The sequence below is a fragment of the Ranitomeya imitator genome, chromosome 2 (genome assembly GCF_032444005.1).
Source record: "Ranitomeya imitator isolate aRanImi1 chromosome 2, aRanImi1.pri, whole genome shotgun sequence".
In the NCBI taxonomy this organism is placed as follows: Eukaryota; Metazoa; Chordata; class Amphibia; order Anura; family Dendrobatidae; genus Ranitomeya; species Ranitomeya imitator.
Genome location: NC_091283.1, coordinates 159,308,559 through 159,327,596, shown reverse-complemented (window position 1 = coordinate 159,327,596; position 19,038 = coordinate 159,308,559). Strand labels below are relative to the sequence as shown.

At 47.2% G+C, this 19,038-nt stretch overlaps 1 protein-coding gene across 1 annotated transcript in view; it reads right to left on the bottom strand.

Moving 5' to 3' along the window:
- Nucleotides 1–1,071: 1,071 nt before the first annotated feature.
- Nucleotides 1,072–19,038, bottom strand: part of LOC138666286 (amiloride-sensitive sodium channel subunit gamma-like) — a 38,828-nt gene continuing 20,861 nt past the window's right edge. The window contains exons 6-11 of the mRNA XM_069754513.1: nucleotides 17,241–17,361; nucleotides 16,874–16,946; nucleotides 15,693–15,750; nucleotides 15,495–15,568; nucleotides 15,275–15,350; nucleotides 1,072–2,368 (exon numbers count right to left, since the gene is read on the bottom strand). Coding sequence (XP_069610614.1) covers nucleotides 2,159–2,368; nucleotides 15,275–15,350; nucleotides 15,495–15,568; nucleotides 15,693–15,750; nucleotides 16,874–16,946; nucleotides 17,241–17,361 — 612 coding nt within the window. The 3' untranslated portion in view covers nucleotides 1,072–2,158. The remainder of the gene's footprint in view (nucleotides 2,369–15,274; nucleotides 15,351–15,494; nucleotides 15,569–15,692; nucleotides 15,751–16,873; nucleotides 16,947–17,240; nucleotides 17,362–19,038) is intronic.

The window sequence follows — 19,038 nt, the reverse complement described above, 5'->3', positions numbered from 1 at the left end:
CTCCCGGGTTATCATGCTCAGGGGCTCAGTTATCCATTTCTTGCTATCTTCTTCATACCTCATTGATGTACCTTGCGTAATTTAGAATTCATTATTCCTGAGGGGGGTTTTTTTGGTTACTAATTTTTGTACCGATATATTTTCAGCTATATTTATATTTCTATATATGAGTCTGGGCCCATTTGGGGTTGAGGCCTCGGTCGCTGTCCTGCAGCAATGGTGTTGGCGCCTTACCTCACTGCTGTCCTAGATCCCATATACCTGACATACATGTGACCGGACGGGATATCGCACGGTTTATGTTTATTTTCGCAGAGGTAATCGTCTCCACTTTATATATAACGTTTTTCTTGCTTGTGTAGAATATAAGCTTTCACATGCCTGTTTTGTAGTGAATACTGGGGTCTTTGTGCAGCCGGACGGTGAGGATTGTGGGGGCGCTGCCAACATCTGCCCTGAGCAAACATTCCCTGCAGAGAGCGGCCACTGTGCCCTGGGGCGGACATCAGGACAGAGCCACATCTTCTAGAGAAACATGTTTTGCACGTCAGACCAATAGGTACATAATGTGCAAGATGGATTTAAAGGGGAACTCCACAGTATAAATCCTCTGCGTCGTGTTCTGCATATACCTAAAGTGTTCTGCTGGTTTCCTGTTTTGCAGTGCATTGTGGGGGCTATTTAGAAGTGATCTGTTTGGTCATATGACTAACAAAGGGGTGGAGCCAAACCACCGATTCCAAAGGTGACCAACAGAATTTATCAGTGCAGCTCTGGATGTGACTAGAGAAAGGACATAGTTACTCAACCTTTTATGTACATTTAACCAAATAATGTACTGATGCTTGGATGGAGCGTCTCCAAATGCCTTAGAGGTAAGGGGCCGCCGTATGACCGCCCCCTGAAAAAGTGACAAAATGTGGATGACTGGAGGGAAGATCATAATAACCACTGTACATTACTGCTGATGGGGGGTATCCATATAGCAGGGACTCCATTTTATGCATCCCTACTAGACCTCAGGACGACTTGTCACACCGCTGGGAACCTGTATAGCAATATGTTTATTTCCGCTCACAATATATTCAGCATTACACTAAATGTTTCCACAGTAATAAGGAGGGATTAATATCACAATATATGCATAACATCAATATCAATACAACATCACTCCTACAGGTGTCATTATCTATCAACTGCTGACATATTGGTGCCCTGTGCATTAAAGTGGGGGTTGTCCTAGACATCTGGGGGTCCAACACTGGGTCTGGTGTTTGCTGTTCTGGCCGGATGTTAATGGTATATTGAGCTGCTACAGCACAGCGCCGTACATGGTGTAGTGGCCAGTCTCAGTACTGCACCTCATCTCCTATAGAAGTAATTGTGATATGAGTTACAGTAAGGAAAATGACCAATGCATGGTGTACGGGGCAGAGCTACTTCATATAGGCTCAGTTACCTTTAAAAAACAAACTAACAGCGCTTTACTTGCCCTCCCCAGGTTTAGCATTGTGTGTCCGGTGCTTCCCTGTTCTGTTGTTTGGCTGCAGCAATCAATGAACTCAATGACTCGGGGAGGGTGAATAAGGCTCCGTTTATTTTATTTTTCTTTGCCTACGGGCAAAAGATTTTTTGAAAGGAGACAATTTTTTAAAGTTGGCAGAAGGTGCCGGATTAGATGTTTTACACCAATAACCATAAAATGAAAAATAGTCTTTGTTTCCCCAATGCAGTGTCCCCAATCCGACTGTCAGAGCATGATGGGAGTGGTAGTCTTGTAACCACCACCATTTGGGGAACTCTGCTTTAGTGCAACATAAGCAAGATGATTTCCCTACCTACGTGGGCCCGCTTCCTCTTCACTATATACCTAGGGACCTGGAAAAGATGTGACAGCAGCCATATTAGATGCCACCTAGCTTCCGAAAACAGATAAAGAATTGGCTGATTTTCCGTTCTTATTTGACAGCGTGGCAAGCCTGGGTGACTGATATTGGGGATAGCAGAGATTGTTGGGGGTGTTTTGCAGTGTTTTCGGCTATACATTCATTATAATGGCTATACACACGAGGGCAGGGCGGAATCGTAGCACACCATTTCCCGTCACTGCAATTTAACTATACTATGAGTCCCCAAATCCACAGCCCCTCTCTTTCTGTCACAGCTTGGTGGTCTTCTGTAGGTAGATGCTGTTGTGCTTTTGCGTGTAAGGGTTGGCGTATCCCTCCTTGTTGGTCGTCCTCAGGCATCTTTGGATAAAAATCAGAATGACATCCAGCAGCAACTCGAAGAACTCCGCCAGGGTGCAAACAGAGAAGCCCACCCAGAGGCCCACCAAGCCCCCCATGTTAGAGATGAGGTTGATTTCCTGCAAAAAAAAGAAAAAAAAAATCCTACACAAGTCAGCAAAGCTCTAGTCACATTCCATATGTGTGCAGAATTATGTCATTGCACACCAGGACCCCCATTGTGACCAGAACCCCCATGATGTTGACTTCATCTCCTTTGTGCTCCCCCATATAAAGCCAGTATGAAATATATATACACTGTGTGCAGAATTATTAGGAAAGTTGTATTTTGATCACATGATACTTTTTATACATGTTGTCCTACTTCAAGCTGTTCAGGCTTGAGAGCCAACAACCAATTACCATATATACTCGAGTATAAGCCGACCCGAGAATAAGCCGGGACCTCTAATTTTGCCACAAAAAACTAGAACTTAATGACGCGAGTATAAGCCTAGGGTGGAAAATGCAGCAGCTACTGGTAAATGTCAAAAATAAAAGTAAAATTAACTGAGACATCAGTAGTTTGTGTTTTTTGAATATCCATATTGAATCAGGAGCCCCATATAATGCTCCATACAGTTCATGATGGGCCCCATAAGATGCTCCATACAAAATATGCCCCATATAATGCTCCATACAGTTTATGAAGGGGCCCCATAATATGCTCCATATTAAAATATGCCCCATATAATGCTGCACAAATGTTGATTATGGCCCCATAAGATGCTCCATAGACACATTTGCCCCATATAATGCTGCAGAAATGCTGATTATGGCCTCATAAGATGCTCCATAGAGACATTTGCCCCCATATAATGCTGCACATGGCCCCATAAGATGCTCCATAGAGACATTTGCCCCATACAATGCTGCTCAAATGCCCCATATAATGTTCCATACAGTTTATGAAGGGGCCCCATAAGATGCTCCATAGACACATTTGCCCCATATAATGCTGCAGAAATGCTGATTATGGCCCCATAAGATGCTCCATAGAGACATTTGCCCCCATATAACGCTGCACATGGCCCCATAAGATGCTCCATAGAGATATTTGCCCCATATAACGCGGTACATGGCCCCATAAGATGCTCCATAGAAATATTTGACCCATATAACGCTGCACATGGCCCCATAAGATGCTCCATAGAGATATTTGCCCCATATATTGCTGAACATGGCTCCATAAGATGCTCAATAGAGATATTTGCCCCATATGCTGTTGCTGCGATTAAAAAAAAAAAAAAAAATCACATACTCTCCTCTCGTCGCTCAGGTCCCCGGCACTTGCTATATTCACCTGTCCTCCGTTCCACCGCCGAGCGTCGCCGTGTCTTCCCCGTCCTCCGCACTGACGCTCAGGCAGAGGACGGCGCACACACTAATCGCGCCCTCTGACCTGAGCGTCAGTGCAGAGGACGCAGAAGACACAGCGGTGCCGACGGTGGAATGAGGAACAGGTGAATATAATGCACTGCCCCCCGCCATACTCACCTGCTCCCAGCGCGGTCCCTGGACGTCCCTGGTTCTCCGGGCGCTGACCGCTTCTTCCTGTATTGAGTGGTCACATGGTACCGCTCATTACAGTAATGAATATGCGGCTCCACCCCTATGGGAGTGGAGTGGGGTCCATATTCATTACTGTAATGAGCGGTATCATGTGACTGCTCAATACAGGAAGAAGCTGTCAGCGCCCGGAGAACCAGGGACGTCCAGGGACCGCGCTGGGAGCAGGTGAGTATTATTAGACAGCCCCCGCTCACCCTCCCCTGCTGACCCCTGGGAATGACTCGAGTATAAGCCGAAAGGGGCAATTTCAGCCTAAAAAAAAGGGCTGAAATTCTCGGCTTATACTAGAGTATATACGGTAAGTAAATCCGATGATGTGCATTTCTGTAATGAGGAGGGGTGTTGTCTAATGACATCAAAACCCTATATAAGGTGTGCTCAATTATTAGGCAACTTCCTTTCCTTTGGCAAAATGGGTCAGAAGAGAGATTTCACGGGCTCTGAAAAGTCCAAAATTGTGAGATGTCTTGCAGAGGGATGCAGCAGTCTTGAAATTGCCAAACTTGAAGCGTGATCACTTAAGAATCAAGCTTTTTTTTATGGCAAGTAGCCAACAAGGTCGCAAGAAGCGTATTGGGCAAAAAAGGCGCAAAATCACTGCCCATGAATTGAGGAAAATCAAGCGTGAAGCTGCCAAGATGCCATTTGCCCCCAGTTTTGCCATATTTCAGAGCTGCAACATTACTGGAGTAACAAAAAGCACAAGGTGTGCGATACTCAGGGACATGGCCAAGGTAAGGAAGGCTGAAAAACGACCACCTGTGAACAAGAAACATGAGATAAAACATCAAGACCGGGCCAAGGAATATCTTAAGACTGACTTTTCAAAGGTTTTATGGACTGATGAAATGAGAGTGACTCTTGATGGGCCAGAGGCTGGATCAGTAAAGGGCAGTGGGCTCCACTCCGACTCAGATACCAGCAAGGTGGAGGTGGGGTACTGGTATGGGCTGGTATCATCAAAGATGAACTTGTGGGACCTTTTCGGGTTGAGGATGGAGTGAAGCTCCACTCCCAGACCTGCTGCCAGTTTCTGGAAGACAACTTCTTCAAGCAGTGGTACAGGAAGGAGACTGTATCGTTCAAGAAAAATATGATTTTCATGCAGGACAATGCTCCATCACATGCCTCCAACTACTCCACAGCGTGGCTGGCCAGTAGAGTTGAGCGACCTTGACCTTTTTAGAGTCGAGCCGGGTTTCGCGAAACCCGACTATCTCAAAAGTCGGGTCGAGTGAAATCGGCCGATTATGACGTAAAGTCGGGATCGACCGAAACACGAAACCCAATGCAAGTCAATGGGGCAGCATAGTCGGCAGTGAGTGGGGGCCAGGAAAACACCTAGAGTGCCCATTTTAATGTCAAAACCATCCATTCTTCTTAATGAAGCTTGTCAAGCGTAATTTACCTTATAATAATTGGAAGGCATTTGAAATTGGGGGTCATTTGGCTAAAGTTGTGGTGGGTAGGGCTGGTTCAAGTAATTAGTGGGCCCAGGAAATCTGGACCACGTCACGGCAGTGGAGCAGGGAGAGGTAAGTATTTCAACTTTGCAAGTGCTGTGAACCTGAGCAAGCAGGGGGGCCCACTCGTTGGCATTGGCACTGGCACAGGGCCCCTCAAAGTACAGCGGTGTGTTTGCACGGCGGGGGCGCCTCCCACCGGCAGCAACACTTTTGCGTACCATGAGAGGCCCTGTGCCAGTGACGTCGCCAACTAGTATTCCTCCCCCCACCTGATGAAGGAACCTGCACTTTCATCTGCACCTTCCTGTTTGTCCCCGTGTAAAGTGGTATGGTATGCGGGAAGGGGGACCTGACTTTCAGCAGGGTCACAATCTTGCAGTGTAGCGTGCACGGGAAATGTTGCGTTATGGGTCAATGTACCAGCAGACTCCTCTATCACTGGCTGGGCAATGGGCAGGATGAGGAGGAAACACAGATATAGGCCCAAAGAATAAAGTGGGCTAAATGCAGTTCAAAATTGGTAACACAGGACTAATCAGGGGGCATTGCAGTGGAGGACAACTGGAATGAGAGGCTGACACAGAGAGTAGGCCCAAATCAGTAAGTAGTCGAAATGCAGTTCAAAATTGGCAACAGTAGTAAACAGGTGGCACAGCTTTGTTCAGTGGAGGAGAACAGCAAGGAGTGGCAGACACCGATAGTAGGCCCCAACCCAACTAGTACGCCAAATGCAGTTGTTCCGTTTAACCACAATTTAATGAGAGCCTGAAGATAGAAGTTCAGGAAAGGCAACCTGGAGAACACCTTGGAGTGGAACACACCATCTCTCTACACCCCATACCCAATTTGTAGGTCTAATGCAGCGTAGTTTCCAACAACTACTAAACGAGAGCATGATGATCGAAGCATTGGCGAGGAAACCTGGGGAACACCTTGGAGTGGAACACACCATCTCTCTACACCCCATACCCAATTTGTAGGCCTAATGCAGCGTAGTTTCCAACAACTACTAAACGAGAGCATGATGATCGAAGCATTGGCGAGGAAACCTGGGGAACACCTTGGAGTGGAACACACCATCTCTCTACAGTGGAACACACCATCTCTCTACACCCCATACCCAATTTGTAGGCCTAATGCAGCGTAGTTTCCAACAACTACTAAACGAGAGCCGGAAGATCGAAGCTCAGGAAAGGCAACCTGGAGAACACCTTGGAGTGGAACACACCATCTCTCTACACCCCATACCCAATTTGTAGGCCCAATGCAGCGTAGTTTCCAACAACTACTAAACGAGAGCCGGAAGATCGAAGCAATGGAGAGGAAACCTGGGGAACACCTTGGCGTGTAACACACCATCTCTCTACACCCCATACCCAATTTGTAGGCCTAATGCAGCGTAGTTTCCAACAACTACTAAACGAGAGCCGGAAGATCGAAGCAATGGAGAGGAAACCTGGGGAACACCTTGGAGTGTAACACACCATCTCTCTACACCCCATACCCAATTTGTAGGCCTAATGCAGCGTAGTTTCCAACAACTACTAAACGAGAGCATGAAGATCGAAGCAATGGAGAGGAAACCTGGGTAACACCTTGGAGTGGAACACACCATCTCTCTACACCCCATACCCAATTTGTAGGCCTAATGCAGCGTAGTTTCCAACAACTACTAAACGAGAGCATGATGATCGAAGCATTGGCGAGGAAACCTGGGGAACACCTTGGAGTGGAACACACCATCTCTCTACACCCCATACCCAATTTGTAGGCCTAATGCAGCGTAGTTTCCAACAACTACTAAACGAGAACCGGAAGATCGAAGCTCAGGAAAGGCAACCTGGGGAACACCTTGGAGTGTAACACACCATCTCTCTACACCCCATACCCAATTTGTAGGCCTAATGCAGTGTAGTTTCCAACAACTACTAAACGAGAGCCGGAAGATCGAAGCAATGGAGAGGAAACCTGGGGAACACATTGGAGTGTAACACACCATCTCTCTACACCCCATACCCAATTTGTAGGCCTAATGCAGCGTAGTTTCCAACAACTACTAAACGAGAGCATGAAGATCGAAGCAATGGAGAGGAAACCTGGGGAACACCTTGGAGTGGAACACACCATCTCTCTACACCCCATACCCAATTTGTAGGCCTAATGCAGCGTAGTTTCCAACAACTACTAAACAAGAGCATGATGATCGAAGCATTGGCGAGGAAACCTGGGGAACACCTTGGAGTGGAACACACCATCTCTCTACACCCCATACCCAATTTGTAGGCCCAATGCAGCGTAGTTTCCAACAACTACTAAACGAGAGCCGGAAGATCGAAGCTCAGGAAAGGCAACCTGGGGAACACCTTGGAGTGTAACAAACCCTCTCTCTACACCACGGAAGGGCTGATTCTTAGGAAGGAAGGCTGTCGGAAAGAAGCAGGGCGCGTCCGAGGGTGATTATATTCTTATTAGGTATATACTCACCCTCGGACGCGCCCTGCTTCTTTATTTGTAACGAATGTGGTTTTGACTTACTCTATTTTTTTGGTAAATAATGATTTTATTATTTTCATTGTTTTGCATCTTCTTGGCAATAATATAAAGAAGACGCGACAGGACAACACTCGGTGGATGCCATATCTGTGTTTTAAATTGAAAAAAACTTTCAGTTAACTACTTGCAGGAGAAAGTTATTGTAGCTGGTGGCCATTTTTAGTACTGTACCAGATTTTTGTTGTATGTGTTTGTTTTTAATGTTAAAATGTCTGCATTTGATATCTCTCCAGTATTTTCTTTTTTATAAGCAAAATACTTATTTTTATATTTTCTGATGTTGGTTCCAGGGGTACACGGGCAGCAGTGGTGTGGTCAGTGGAGGCCTAGTGGAAGGAGTGACCGCAGACAGGCATCGAAGGCCTAAAATAATAACACATGGCTGTAGGCAATTTTAAATTGGTTCCAGGGGTACACGGGCAGCAGTGGTGTGGTCAGTGGAGGCCTAGTGGAAGGAGTGACCGCAGACAGGCATCGAAGGCCTAAAATAATAACACATGGCTGTAGGCAATTTTAAATTGGTTCCAGGGGTACACGGGCAGCAGTGGTGTGGTCAGTGGAGGCCTAGTGGAAGGAGTGACCACAGACAGGCATCGAAGGCCTAAAATAATAACACATGGCTGTAGGCAATTTTAAATTGGTTCCAGGGGTACACGGGCAGCAGTGCCCTGGTCAGTGTAGTAGTAGTTGAAAGAATGGACCGCAGACAGGCATCGAAGGCCTAAAATAATAACACATGGCTGTAGGCAATTTTAAATTGGTTCCAGGGGTACACGGGCAGCAGTGGTGTGGTCAGTGGAGGCCTAGTGGAAGGAGTGACCGCAGACAGGCATCGAAGGCCTAACATAACAAAAATGTCAATACAATGGTATTGTCAGTGGCAGGCATTGAAGGATGTCAGCGCATAGACTAAACATTGATGGAGCTGTGAGATAATTTTGCAAGTGGTAGAGCACTGTTTGAGCTGGGGTGGGGGGAAACTGTCTTGTGGCCGGCGGTACAGGCCCAGGGCCCCTCATATTACAACGGTGTGTCTGACGTTGGGTGCGCACCACCACCGCCAGAGACACTTTATTGTACTAGGAGTGACCCAGTGGCAGTGCCGTCGACCAAAAGCGGGCTCACCCACCTCTTCAGACAAACTGCACTCTCACGGGTGCTGTCGCCAAGTGTCGATACCACGGCCCCGTGTGGGGAGTTTGGCCATTTAGTGAGGTGTAAACATGTCGTATGCTGGACAATCAGGTGCAGAAAATTACGAGATTGGAAAAGGCATTCAGAATAGTCCACAGGCAAGACCTTTTCATAGGAAAGCTAGGTGTCAGCCGGGCAAGGTGGGGCAAAAGATTTCGAAATCCAGTTGTGGTTCATTTTAATGAAGGTTAGATCATCTACATTTTGGGTAGCCAGACGAGTCCTTTTTTCTGTTAGTATTGAACCTGCAGCACTGAATACTCTTTCTGATAGGACACTAGCTGCCGGGCAAGCAAGCTCCTGCAATGCATATTCTGCCAATTCTGGCCAGGTGTCGAATTTTGATGCCCAGTAATCAAATGGGAATGACGGTTGAGGGAGAACATCGATAAGGGATGAAAAATAGTTTGTAACCATACTGGACAAATGTTGTCTCCTGTCACTTTGAATTGATGCTGCAGTACCTGTCCTGTCTGCGGTCATAGCAAAATCACTCCACAACCTGGTCAGAAAACCCCTCTGGCCAACGCCACTTCTGATTTCTGCCCCTCTAACTCCTCTGGTCTGCTGGCCCCTGCAGCTCGTGTGAGAACGATCACGGGCGCTGTGTGCAGGGAATGCCAGAAGCAAACGGTCAACAAGAGTTGATTGTTTGGTTGCTAATATTAGTTCCAAGTTCTCATGTGGCATTATATTTTGCAATTTGCCTTTATAGCGAGGATCAAGGAGGCAGGCCAACCAGTAATCGTCATCATTCATCATTTTAGTTATGCGTGTGTCCCTTTTGAGGATACGTAAGGCATAATCCGCCATGTGGGCCAAAGTTCCAGTTCTCAAATCTGCGGTTGTGCTTGGTTGAAGGGCAGTTTCAGGCAAATCCACGTCACTTGTGTCCCTCAAAAAACCAGAAGCCGGCCTTGCCGCGCCACCAATTTCCAGTGGCCCCGGAAAAGCTTCCTCATTAAAAATATAATCATCCCCATCATCCTCCTCGTCCTCCTCGTCGTCCTCCTCCTCTTCGCCCGCTACCTCGTCCTGTACACTGCCCTGGCCAGACAATGGCTGACTGTCATCAAGGCTTTCCTCTTCCTCAGCTGCAGACGCCTGATCCTTTATGTGCGTCAAACTTTGCATCAGCAGACGCATTAGGGGGATGCTCATGCTTATTATGGCGTTGTCTGCACTAACCAGCCTTGTGCATTCCTCAAAACACTGAAGGACTTGACACATGTCTTGAATCTTCGACCACTGCACACCTGACAACTCCATGTCTGCCATCCTACTGCCTGCCCGTGTATGTGTATCCTCCCACAAAAACATAACAGCCCGCCTCTGTTCACACAGTCTCTGAAGCATGTGCAGTGTTGAGTTCCACCTTGTTGCAACGTCTATGATTAGGCGATGCTGGGGAAGGTTCAAAGAACGCTGATAGGTCTGCATACGGCTGGAGTGTACGGGCGAACGGCGGATATGTGAGCAAAGTCCACGCACTTTGAGGAGCAGGTCGGATAACCCCGGATAACTTTTCAGGAAGCACTGCACCACCAGGTTTAAGGTGTGAGCCAGGCAAGGAATGTGTTTCAGTTGGGAAAGGGAGATGGCAGCCATGAAATTCCTTCCGTTATCACTCACTACCTTGCCTGCCTCAAGATCTACAGTGCCCAGCCACGACTGCGTTTCTTTCTGCAAGAACTCGGACAGAACTTCAGCGGTGTGTCTGTCGCCCAAACACTTCATAGCCAATACAGCCTGCTGACGTTTGCCAGTAGCTGCCCCATAATGGGAGACCTGGTGTGCAACAGTGGCAGCTGCGGATGGAGTGGTTGTGCGACTGCGGTCTGTGGACGAGCTCTCGCTTCTGCAGGAGGACGAAGAGGAGGAGGAGGGGGTGCGAACGGCTACAGCCAATTGTTTCCTAGACCGTGGGCCAAGCAGAACTGTCCCAAACTTGCTGTCCCCTGTGGACCCTGCATCCACGACATTTACCCAGTGTGCCGTGATGGACACGTAACGTCCCTGGCCATGCCTACTGGTCCATGCATCTGTTGTCAGGTGCACCTTTGTGCTCACAGATTGCCTGAGTGCATGGACGATGCGCTCTTTAACATGCTGGTGGAGGGCTGGGATGGCTTTTCTGGAAAAAGTGTCGACTGGGTAGCTCGTAGCGTGGTACAGCGTAGTCCATCAGGGCTTTGAAAGCTTCGCTTTCAACTAACCGGTAGGGCATCATCTCTAACGAGATTAGTCTAGCTATGTGTGCGTTCAAACCCTGTGTACGCGGATGCGAGGCTAAGTACTTCCTTTTTCTAACCATAGTCTCATGTAGGGTGAGCTGGACTGGAGAGCTGGAGATCGTGGAACTAGCGGGGGTGCCGGTGGACATGGCAGACTGAGAGACGGTGGGAGATGGTATTGTTGCCACCGGTGCCCTAGATGCAGTGTTTCCTACTACGAAACTGGTGATTCCCTGACCCTGACTGCTTTGGCCTGGCAAAGAAACCTGCACAGATACTGCAGGTGGTGCGGAAAATGGTGGCCCTACACTGCCGGAAGGGATGTTGCGTTGCTGACTAGCTTCATTGGCCGAGGGTGCTACAACCTTAAGGGACGTTTGGTAGTTAGTCCAGGCTTGCAAATGCATGGTGGTTAAATGTCTATGCATGCAACTTGTATTGAGACTTTTCAGATTCTGTCCTCTGCTTAAGGTAGTTGAACATTTTTGACAGATGACTTTGCGCTGATCAATTGGATGTTGTTTAAAAAAATGCCAGACTGCACTCTTTCTAGCATCGGATACCTTTTCAGGCATTGCAGACTGAGCTTTAACCGGATGGCCACGCTGTCCTCCAACAGGTTTTGGCTTTGCCACGCGTTTTGGGCAAGATACGGGCCCGGCCGATGGAACCTGTTGCGATGTTGATGCCTGCTGCGGCCCCTCCTCCTCCGCTTCAGAACTGCTGCCGCCTGCACCCTGTTCCCCCAATGGCTGCCAATCGGGGTCAAGAACTGGGTCATCTATTACCTCTTCTTGTAGCTCGTGTGCAACTTCGTCTGTGTCACCGTGTCGGTCGGTGGTATAGCGTTCGTGATGGGGCAACATAGTCTCATCAGGGTCTGATTCTTGATCAGCACCCTGCGAGGGCAATGTTGTGGTCTGAGTCAAAGGACCAGCATAGTAGTCTGGCTGTGGCTGTGCATCAGTGCACTCCATGTCAGATTCAACTTGTAATGGGCATGGACTGTTAACTGCTTCACTTTCTAAGCCAGGGACGGTATGTGTAAAGAGCTCCATGGAGTAACCCGTTGTCGCCTGCTGCATTCTTCTCTGTTGTTGTTTTTGCTGAAGAGGACAAGGAAGCGACTTGTCCCTGACCGTGAACATCCACTAACGACGCGCTGCTTTGACATTTACCAGTTTCACGAGAGGAGGCAAAAGAGCTAGAGGCTGAGTCGGCAAGATAAGCCAAAACTTGCTCTTGCTGCTCCGGCTTTAAAAGCGGTTTTCCTACTCCCAGAAAAGGGAGCGTTCGAGGCCTTGTGTAGCCAGACGACGAACCTGGCTCCACAGCTCCAGACTTAGGTGCAATATTTTTTTTCCCCACGACCAGCTGATGCTCCACCACTACCACTACCCTCATTACCAGCTGACAATGAACGCCCCCGGCCACGACCTCTTCCACCATACTTCCTCATTGTTTTAAAAACGTAAACAAACTAACGGTATTTGTTGCTGTCACACAAATTACACGGTGAGCTATAACTTCAGTATGATTTAGCTACCCCTTTACAGGTGAGTGAGACCACAACGAAAATCAGGCACAATGTTACACACTCTGTTGTTGGTGGCAACAAATGAGAGAGATGCCACACACGCAGGACTGTCACTGAAGCACAAATGTAAATATTAATCTCCCACTGATTTGATTTTTTTTTTTTTTTTTTAAGGGAGACTTTAGGAAAAAAAAAAATAGAATAAAATGATTTTTTCAGGAAGAATTTAGAAACCAAATAAAATAAAATGATTTTTTCAGGGAGAATTTAGAAAACAAATAAAACAAAAAAAGGCTTTCTATGGCCCACTGAGTGAGAGATGACGCACACAGGAGTCAGGAGTGGCACACAAGCCCAGAGGCCAATATTTATCTCCCACTTTTTTTTTTTTGTTCCAGGGAAAATTTATAAACCCAATAAAAAAAATAATAAATAGGCTTTCTATGGCCCACTATCTGAGAGACAGAGAGAGATGGCACGCTTAGGACTGGCACACAAGCCCAAAGGCCAATATTAATCTCCCTTTTTTTTTTAAGGGAGAATTTATAAAACCAAAAAAAAATAAATAAATAGGCTTTCTATGGCCCACTATTTGTGAGAGAGATGGCACGCTCAGGACTGGCACACAAGCCCAGAGGCCAATATTAATCTCCCACTTTTTTTTTGTTTTTTCCAGGGAAAATTTATAAACCCAATAAAAAAAAAAATAAATAAATAGGCTTTCTATGGCCCACTATCTGAGAGAGAGAGATGGCACGCTTAGGACTGGCACACAAGCCCAAATGCCAATATTAATCTCCCACTGATTGATTTATTGATTTTTTTCAGGTAGAATTTAGAACCCAAATAAAGCAAAAAAAAAAAAAAAAAAAAATGGGCTTTCTATGGCCCACTGAGTGAGTGATGATGCACACAGGAGTCAGGAGTGGCACACAAGCCCTGAGGCCAATATTTTTCTCCCACTGATTGATGTAGTGATTTTTTCAGGTAGATTTTAGAACCAAAATCAAGCAAAAAAATAAATAGGCTTTCTATGGCCCACTGAGTGAATGATGATGCACACAGGAGTCAGGAGTGGCACACAAGCCCTGAGGCCAATATTTTTCTCCCACTGATTGATGTAGTGATTTTTCAGGTAGATTTTATAACCCAAATCAAGCAAAAAAATAAATAGGCTTTCTATGGCCCACTGAGTGAGAGATGACACAGACAGGGATGGCACTCTAGCAGAAATGTCAATCTTAATCTCCCACAAAAAAAAAAAATAAAACAGGGAGTGTCCTTCAATTACTATCTCCCTGCAGTAATCTCAGCCAGGTATGGCAGGCAGCAATAAGGAGTGGACTGATGCACAAATTAAATAAAAAGTGTGTACAAACAAAAAAGATAGCTGTGCAGAAAGGAAGGAACAAGAGGATTTGTGCTTTGAAAAAAGCAGTTGGTTTGCACAGCGGCGTACACACAGCAATGCAGCTATCAGGGAGCCTTCTAGGGCAGCCCAATGAGCTACAGCGCTGAGGGGGGAAAAAAAAAAAAATGTAGCTTCCACTGTCCCTGCACACCGAAGGTGGTGTTGGGCAGTGGAAATCGCTACAGCACAAGCGGTTTGGTGGTTAATGGACCCTGCCTAACGCTATCCCTGCTTCTGACGAAGCGGCAGCAACCTCTCCCTGCTCAGATCAGCAGCAGTAACATGGCGGTCGGCGGGAACGCCCCTTTATAGCCCCTGTGACGCCGCAGACAGCAAGCCAATCACTGCAATGCCCTTCTCTAAGATGGTGGGGACCAGGACCTATGTCATCACGCTGCCCACACTCTGCGTTTACCTTCATTGGCTGAGAAATGGCGCTTTTCGCGTCATTGAAACGCGACTTTGGCGCGAAAGTCGCGTACCGCATGGCCGACCCCGCACAGGGGTCGGATCGGGTTTCATGAAACCCGACTTTGCCAAAAGTCGGCGACTTTTGAAAATGAACGACCCGTTTCGCTCAACCCTACTGGCCAGTAAAGGTCTCAAAGAAGAAAAAATGATGACATGGCCCCTTTGTTCACCTGATCTGAACCCCATAGAGAACCTGTGGTCCAAAATACAGTCCACCTCTCGGAACAGTGTCTGGGAGGCTGTGGTGGCTGCTGCACGCAATGTTCATCGTAAACAGATCAAGCAACTGACAATCTATGAATGGAGGCTGCTGAGTGTCATCATAAAGAAAGGGGGCTATATTGGTAATTTTTTGAGCTTTTGTTTTTGCATGTCAGAAATGTTTTTCTAAATTTTGTGCAGTTATATTGGTTTACCTGGTGAAATTAAACAAGTGAGATGGGAATATATTTGGTTTTTATTAAGTTGCCTAATAATTCTGCACAGTAATAGTTACCTGCACAAACCGGTATATGTGCGCTTGTGTATATTTTAGGCTCAGTCCTCACCGTCATTGATGGTTCTTCTTCTATCAGCTCAAAATTGAGTTGTTTGAAGTAAACCACGACCTTCACAAAATTATCCCTGTGGGAAATAATACAGATTAGGGAATGTTTTTAAAAGGTCGATAATTGTAATATCAGCTTCTAATAGAGCCAAATCCTGCAGAAGCAGATAACTGGGAGCAATAGGCTGCATTCAATGTTGCAGCCAGTGGAGGCAATATACCTGATAAGTGCTGGATCGTCCGCCACGTCTTTCATTTGTCCTCCCCATTCCTTAAGGTCCTTAGAGAAATTTTCCTAAAAAGAGAAAAGTAATTTTCAGCTCCTACAGGCAGCATCACGCACCATTTGGATAAGTTTGATCTTATTTGTAACAGTCTTGTACATTAGAGGCCCCCCTGGTCTAATATGTGACACTTACAATAAAAGCGGTAGACGGCCACTGGGATCCAGACACGGTCAGCTCATAAATCTCCTCTCTGTTATAATGAAGCAAAGAATAAAACATAATTATCTGCTTCTGGGAAAGTGTGGCACGCATGGTGACCAACCCGAACAGCAGCATCGGAAATAAGAGGACCCCAGAGCAAGGAGTGGTCAGTACGTGCCTCAGTCTGCTCTGGTCAGAAGTTAACAAACTGAAGTCTGCATTCATTTAAAGGTCTCATCTGGGGTCTCTATGTAAAGGTCTAAATATAGAGAAGACCCACTAAACTAATAAAGAGGTCTCAATGAACTTTGGGGGCCTTTAATTTATATGGCTTGGTTTGGGGTCTCTATTTAGGGATCTATTTTAAGATCTACATTTATTTAGGGTTTGGATTAATGTATGGGTCTGATCTGACGTCTCAGTAAATTCAGGGGTCTCTATGAATGTAGGGGTCTGGTCTGAGGTCAGAATGAATTTAGGGGTCTGGTTTAGGGGATGAATTAATTTAGGTTCTGGTCTCAGGTCTATGTTTAGAGGTTTGGTCTTGGGTTTGAATTAATGTAGGGTCCTGGTTTGGGGTCTGAATTAGTTTTTTGTTGTCTGACAGTCCTGGTCTGGGGTCTGTAATAATTTTGAGTGCATTCCTGTTTCTCCCCTTCTGGGGCTGACTCTGACACAGAGGACTGGGAATCAGTCAGGTGATGGAGGAGGGTGGTATAAGGAGACCACTCAGGACTTCAGTATCCAACTAACAAGTTAAATTCCTACAAGAACACTTGGTGGCAGCGGTACAGGCGGCTTTACTGCCTGTTACTCTTCTTTCCCAGGAGGAGATATAGCGGGCTCTCTTCTTGTCTCTCTGCTCTCGGTATATTTGTGGCGCAGTCTGACTCGTCATTTAATTCAGAAAAGCAGAATTGGCTAAAATGTTGTCAGCTGGAAGCAGACAGGAAATTCTACACCCGTGTCATGTGCTCTGCCGCTGTGCCGACACGTTTGATGACCTAGCAATTAGTAATTAAAGGGGCATTGCTTCACATCCTTAATCCAGACGGAACGCATCGTCAGACGATTGCTAAGTGGTCCCCAACCTTTTTCTCAGGGCATGCTGAGAGTTGTAGTTTTTCTGCACCTGCAGTGCTACAGGTGGACGATGGGTGCGGTGCACTTACTTGCACTGTAGGGGGCAGTAGCAGTTCAGTTCATCGTGAGCAAATTTAAATTCGTAGAGCTTCACACAGTCACCTGGAAGCCAAAGACGTAGTGTTCAGAGCGAAGTCAGCTGTGTTTGTGAGCCCACTGAGTTTCAGCCCCCTCATATGGTTTTCCCTTGGAGCGTTGGGCATTTTCCTTACTAATCGCACACTAGCATTTCAACAGACAAACAGCTATGTGGTGAAATTAATGGGGCACATATCATTGGGCAACCAATCTATAAGTCCTATAAGTCAAACACTTACCACCTGGAAATGGCTGATAACAGATAGCAAAAGAGGGGATATTTAATAAATGAATGCTAAAGTAGTGGAATGAACTTACGGATGGCAGCATTGCTGAGGTTACACTTGGGATATCCCAGCTTTTTCGGGCAAGCAAACTCCCAGTGAGTACAGCCACAATTGTCGATGATGTTCTGCTGGGCACACGTCCGTTTACAGGCCTGCGGGCGACAGGAACATGGACAGTGAGGTCAGAGAAGACAGACACACATGTATTGAGGGGGAGGGGGGCTGACCAAAAGGAGCCTTGTACTGACAGCAAGCAGAGATCTTAAAGGGAACCTGTCACCCCAAAATTGAAGGTGAGCTAAGCCCACCGGCATCAGGGACTTATCTACGGCATTCTGTAATGCTGTAGATAAGCCCCCAATGTATCCTGAAAGATGAGAAAAAGAGGTTAGATTATACTCACCCAGGGGCGGTCCCGCTGCTGTCCGATGGGCGTCGCGGTCCGGGGCCTCCCATCTTCTTAGGCTATATTCACACTTAGCGGTTTTTACCGCGGAACCGCCGCGATTTTGATGCTGCGGGTCCGCAGCAGTTTCCATAGCGTTTACAGTAACATGTAAACCCTATGGAAACCGCAAACCGCTGTGCACATGCTGCGGGAAAAACCGCGCGGGAACGCAGCGGTTTACAACCCGCAGCATGTCACTTCTTTGTGCAGAATCGCTGCGATTCTGCACCCATAGGAATACATTGAACCGCTTACTTCCCGCATGGGGCTGTGCCCACGTTGCGGGAAGTAAGCGGATAATGTGCGGGTGGTACCCGGGGTGGAGGAGAGGAGACTCTCCTCCAGGCCCTGGGAACCATATTTGGGGTTAAAAAATAAAAAATCTGGTTATACTCACCCTCTGATGTCCGGAGCTCCTGGGCGCTGCACGCGGCCGTCCGGTCAGAGTTGCTGTGCGACCAGGACCTGCGGTGACGTCGCGGTCACATGACCGTGACGTCACGAAGGGTCCTTCTCCCACAGCATCTTTGGAACCGGACCGCCGGGTGCAGCGCCCAGGAGATCCGGACATCAGAGGGTGAGTATAACCAATTTTTATTATTTTTAACATTACTATTGATGCTGCATATTGCTGCATATGCAGCATCAATAGTATAGGCGGAAACCCGCAGCGGAAAACGCGGAACAAACCGCGATAAATCTGCAGGGAGAACCGCAGTTGTTTTGCCCTGCAGATTTATCAAATCCGCTGCGGGAGAACCCGCAGGGACCCAACGCAAGGTGTGCACATAGCCTAACAATGACGTCCTCTTCTTGTCTTCATGCTGCGGCTCCGGCACAGGCGTCCTTTGTCTGCTCTGTTGAGGGCAGAGCAAAGTACTGCAGTGCGCAGGCGCCGGGAAAGGTCAGAGAGGCCCAGCGCCTGCGCACTGCAATACTTTGCTCTGCCCTCAACAGGGCAGACAAAGTACGCCGGAGCCGGAGCCACAGCGTGAATACAAGAAGAGGACGTCATCCTATGAAGATGAGAGACCCCGGACCGGACCGTGACGCCCATCTGATCGGAAAGGCCAATACCCCCCCCCCCCCAGTGAGTATCTTTTTCTTATCTTTCATATTACATTGGGGGCTTATCTACAGCATTACAGAATGCTGTAGATAAGCCTCTGATGCTGGTGGGCTTAGCTCACCTTCGATTTTGGGGGTGACAGGTTCCCATTAAAAATGCAAAGGATCCCTTTTACAAAGATAAAGCTTCATTGGAGGCAGGCCTGCACAGAATACTGACTGCTGAGGGTGGTTGTGGGGCCTGCACAGCTGTGTGGTTGTGTGAGCTCCTTTCTATATTCATACCTACACTGCGGGGCCGGGACATGGGCAG